The 4,368-nt window shown below is 34.5% G+C and overlaps 1 protein-coding gene across 1 annotated transcript; it reads left to right on the forward strand.

Moving 5' to 3' along the window:
* Positions 1–1,820: 1,820 nt before the first annotated feature.
* Positions 1,821–2,574, forward strand: LOC131865842 (putative germin-like protein 2-1). The gene is made up of 2 exons (XM_059215392.1): positions 1,821–1,947; positions 2,042–2,574. Exons 1-2 carry the CDS (start codon positions 1,821–1,823, stop codon positions 2,572–2,574), a joined length of 660 nt encoding a protein of 219 aa, XP_059071375.1.
* Positions 2,575–4,368: the final 1,794 nt, after the last annotated feature.

The following is a 4,368-nucleotide window of genomic DNA, read 5'->3' on the forward strand; positions in this document are numbered from 1 at the left end:
CTTTAAGAGTGTGAAATTTTCATGCACTTTTCTTAATATTTTTAGTTAATAAAGTGAAGGGGATGTTTATCACGCAAATATTGTTCTCTTTGTTATCCTACAAAATAAAAAAACTTGCTCTACTTAAACTTTGGTTTAAAATTAAAAATAGTTATTTGTAATTAGATGTGTATGTTCACCTATTTAAAAATATATATTTTATACAAAGTATATTTACCTTTGTAAACACACACACACAACAAACTTGAGTTTGGGTTTCTAGTGTTACCATATCGGTTAAGGCCCCATTAAGCGGGTTTAGCATGATAATTAATTCTTTTAAGAGAATTTAATTTAATATAACTTTAGGAAATGAAAAACCTTAGGTGGAGTTGGTGTGCTAGGTTTTAGGATTTAACATGTCTTGGAATCGTTTAAATGTGATGTGGCCTCTCAAATTAATTAGTCAAGTGAAATAATTTAATTTATCTAATTGATAGTGAATGGTAATTAATTAAATTAAATCTGAAATCAAAGTGTAGTATACTTTTATTTCAAAAATTTGGTTTTAAAAGAAAGTAAAATATCAGCTTAGGATTGAGAAAATTCACTCTTTATTTCGTTTTAATTTAGTTGAGTTGGACTCTTCAGAAGAATAAACTATCGTTGTGGCTAATATTTAGTTAAAACAAACAGTATATTTACTTATTAAAAATATTTAATAGAAAATTATCATTTATTCGTTTGCCGCATTTAATCTCTTTATATATCATTGGTAATTAGTTAAAATTTGTTAAATTTATATATAATTTAGCTTAGTTAGGGTTTACTTAGCTATAGGTGTTAGGTCACGCCATAGAGGCCCGACCGGTTCACTACCAATTAGGAATTAGAGGGAATGTTGCCTTCAGGAGTTCCTCCCTTGAGACATGTTGCATAAGGGTTCCAAATCTCGATCACCTTATCATTCTTGTTTTACGTTGTGCGAAATGAGTGTCATAACGCCCACTCGTCTTATTCCTTTTCTCACCTCGTCTAGCATGAGTCCTATGACGTTGAGTATGTAACATATACATGCACATGCCACGATGAATTTGCCTTGTACACCAAGTTCATCCTTTCAATCACAAAACAACCCATTCTCTTATTTATTTATTTAAATTCTCGCAACCAAACTCTATAATTAACATGAATCCTTAATATTATAAACCAAAAATATTAATGATAATTTAGAACTATTCTTTGTTTTAAAGGCTCACGAATATAACACGTATATTTTTATAATAAAACTGAGATTATCCTACCCGAGCGTAAAAAGGTTTTCAAGAAAGACGCAATATAAAGCATGCATGGACGGTGTTTGTGTCAACATCCAAGAAAATTTCCTCTTTTACCAATTCTGAGACGGCTGAGAAAAATGTATATATTAGTTCCTTTGAAGAAGGCCATCGCTCCAATAAAGTCTAATCGTTTCCACATTACTAAATTAATGGCGGTGGCGAGAATATGAGGAAGAATACGTCTAAGGCAGGAGGTAAGCTGATCTTCAGATAAGCATATGCAGCAGAAGATAGAAAATTTCAACGATAATGAAAGAATGGTGAGAATACATCTGCGGTAGCAGGTGAGATAGCCATATGCTGCAGCAAGACTTACTCTGACGTATCGAAAAGAGCAACAACTCTGGAAGTATATTATTATAATATTACAAGGATTGGTGATTTAATATACGGAGTGAAGATGAATTAGTCATAAGGTTTGGGCTATATAAAGCTTGTAATGGGCTTGTAACACACATTCATATCCTTCTGAGCTCTTGTACTATCTGCGTTTCTATTATAATGGCTAACCGAATGATTTACTTCACACTGGGACTTTTTCTGTTGATATGTTGTTACAGCGACAGGGTCATGGCAGGGGATTCCGATCCCTTGCAAGATTTCTGCGTTGCAGATGAGGAAAGCAAAGGTGAGTAAAAAACTTTATACATAAACAATGGTAATGATTTGCTTATTAGACGAGTCGAGTTAGTAATAGATTGATTTGATTTTGCTTTAAACAGTTTTGGTGAACGGGTTCGTTTGCAAAGACCCAATGCAAGTTTCAGCAGACGACTTCTTCTTCCGGGGACTTGGGCAGGCAGGGAACACCGACAATGATGTGGGCTCCAACGTAACGATGGCGAACGTTAAACAGATACCAGGCCTCAATACGTTGGGAATATCGTTGGTCCGCATCGACTACGCAGTGGGTGGAATAAATCCTCCTCACACACACCCAAGAGCCACCGAAGTTCTTGTTTTACTGGAAGGCCAGCTTCTTGTGGGTTTCATTGACACCAACAACAAGTTTTTCAGCAAAACGTTGGAGAAGGGAGATGTGTTTGTGTTTCCAAAGGCACTTGTGCATTTCCAGCAGAATGTGGGGCATGAAAATGCGGTGGCCATATCTGCATTGAGCAGCCAGCTTCCGGGAGTTCAGACAATCGCCAACTCTCTGTTTGCAGCGGATCCTCCTCTCCCAGATTCCGTATTGGCCAAGGCCTTCCGCATCACACAGGAAGTTGTGGATTACATTCAGAAGAAATTCGCATAAGAATTTGCTGTGTTCTATCAAACAAAACAATCAAGAGGGGACCAAGTCTTTCCCAAATTCTTTTTCCTTGCCGTTCAATAAAACAATCTTTCTAGAGTTATTGCCGTCCTCTTCTGCTATTCATAGCATCTGTTTTGAACATGACTATATCCTCCGCATATTCCAAAGATGAAGGATTAATTTGAAGCATCTGAAGGCATTTATGAATATTTTATACAAGAGCATCCTTGTATTAGGTATACATTCATTTGCAACATGTTAACAATATATTCTTTAACATAAATATTGCAGGAACAACAACAAACAAAGTGCTTGACTTGGATAGAATGAGTAACACTATAATTCTTGCATGCCAATCTGTCAAGGGTGTTCTTTAACATAGTCTTAACCTCATTTTAGCTCTGACATAAAAGGTGAATGGTTTGGAAGTAGGAAATAGTTATTGGGAAATATAATTAGTAGTTGTTCTTCAAATCACCCTCACAATCATCCAATGCTTCAAGACTCCCCATCAAAGAAGTCATTCCAGAAGGTTAGGGACTCTCCTCAAGATAAGAATGATTGCTCTAATAAATATAGTATACCTTCGATGGAATGCAATACGGTTTCATTATGTCTAAATTCCAAGAAAATCCATAGAACTAGAATATCCATTGCATCCAATATCGCAATATTTTATCGGGGATAATATGATAACCTTGACACATATTACACCTATTCTTACATCAATCTACCTACATAAGGGTTATGATTGAGGGGCCTCTTGTATTAAACATTTCTAATAAGTTGGAATGACATGGAAAATCTAAGACAGTGAAGATAGATTATTGATAATAACACAATTCATTTACATGGTGTTAATTATGAGGGTAATTAATTTATGGCTTCCCAAAATAAGCTTTTCTAAATCTCCCCTAATTCATTCCTACGTTATAATAAATATGTCAATGTGGATGTTATGTATGAAGATCTAAATACTAAAGGGAAAAAGGATAATGCTCATGTTGATTTTAAAAACTTTGTATGTAATATTAAAAATATGATTAGTTGAAAAATTTAGCAATATATTACCTTGTTCAATCATAAACTATCAGTTCGGTTACAAAAAAAATTCCTCAAACCATTTCCTCCTTGTATAAGCATTTCTATAGATCATCAAATATGATAACCAATAATTTAACCATAGGTTTCCTATCAAAGCAAATGCAAATCTGCATATGTGAATAAGCACAATAGGATAGGAAAATATTGTTGTCGTAGGCCATGTATGTTTCATGCGGGAAAAATATTATTGTTGCAAGCCTAAGAGGTGCATAAAGGAGCTCCTTGGATCCATGGATATGCAGGTGTAAGTTTGAGAAATATGTGAAGGCGGAGGATATTTTCATATTGAAGCCATTTGCTAATTGATATGAGGAAGATAAAAGTGTCGTCATATTGAGAAGTTGTCAATTACACTGTAATGAAGAATAAGATAATAGATATAACTGATACATTATCGGTGAGATATGTCAATTTTATAATCTTCTATTTTTCCTATGTATTTTTAGGGGTTCAAATGAATAAAGCTTCATATATAGCCCCTCTAGCGATCAGTTCATTGTGAAGCTTAAAAGCCTCTTCCGTCATGCCTTGGATGTCTATACCTCAAATAATCTAGTAATATGAGAAGTTTCATTGCGCTTGCATCCATCTCCAACTGTATCGATCAATATATTAATTATCAAGCCCATTCTACATTGTTCACATAGATAACAAATAAGGCTATTGTAAGATGACACATTGCTCTGATAG

This window comes from Cryptomeria japonica, unplaced genomic scaffold (assembly GCF_030272615.1).
Source record: "Cryptomeria japonica unplaced genomic scaffold, Sugi_1.0 HiC_scaffold_123, whole genome shotgun sequence".
In the NCBI taxonomy this organism is placed as follows: Eukaryota; Viridiplantae; Streptophyta; class Pinopsida; order Cupressales; family Cupressaceae; genus Cryptomeria; species Cryptomeria japonica.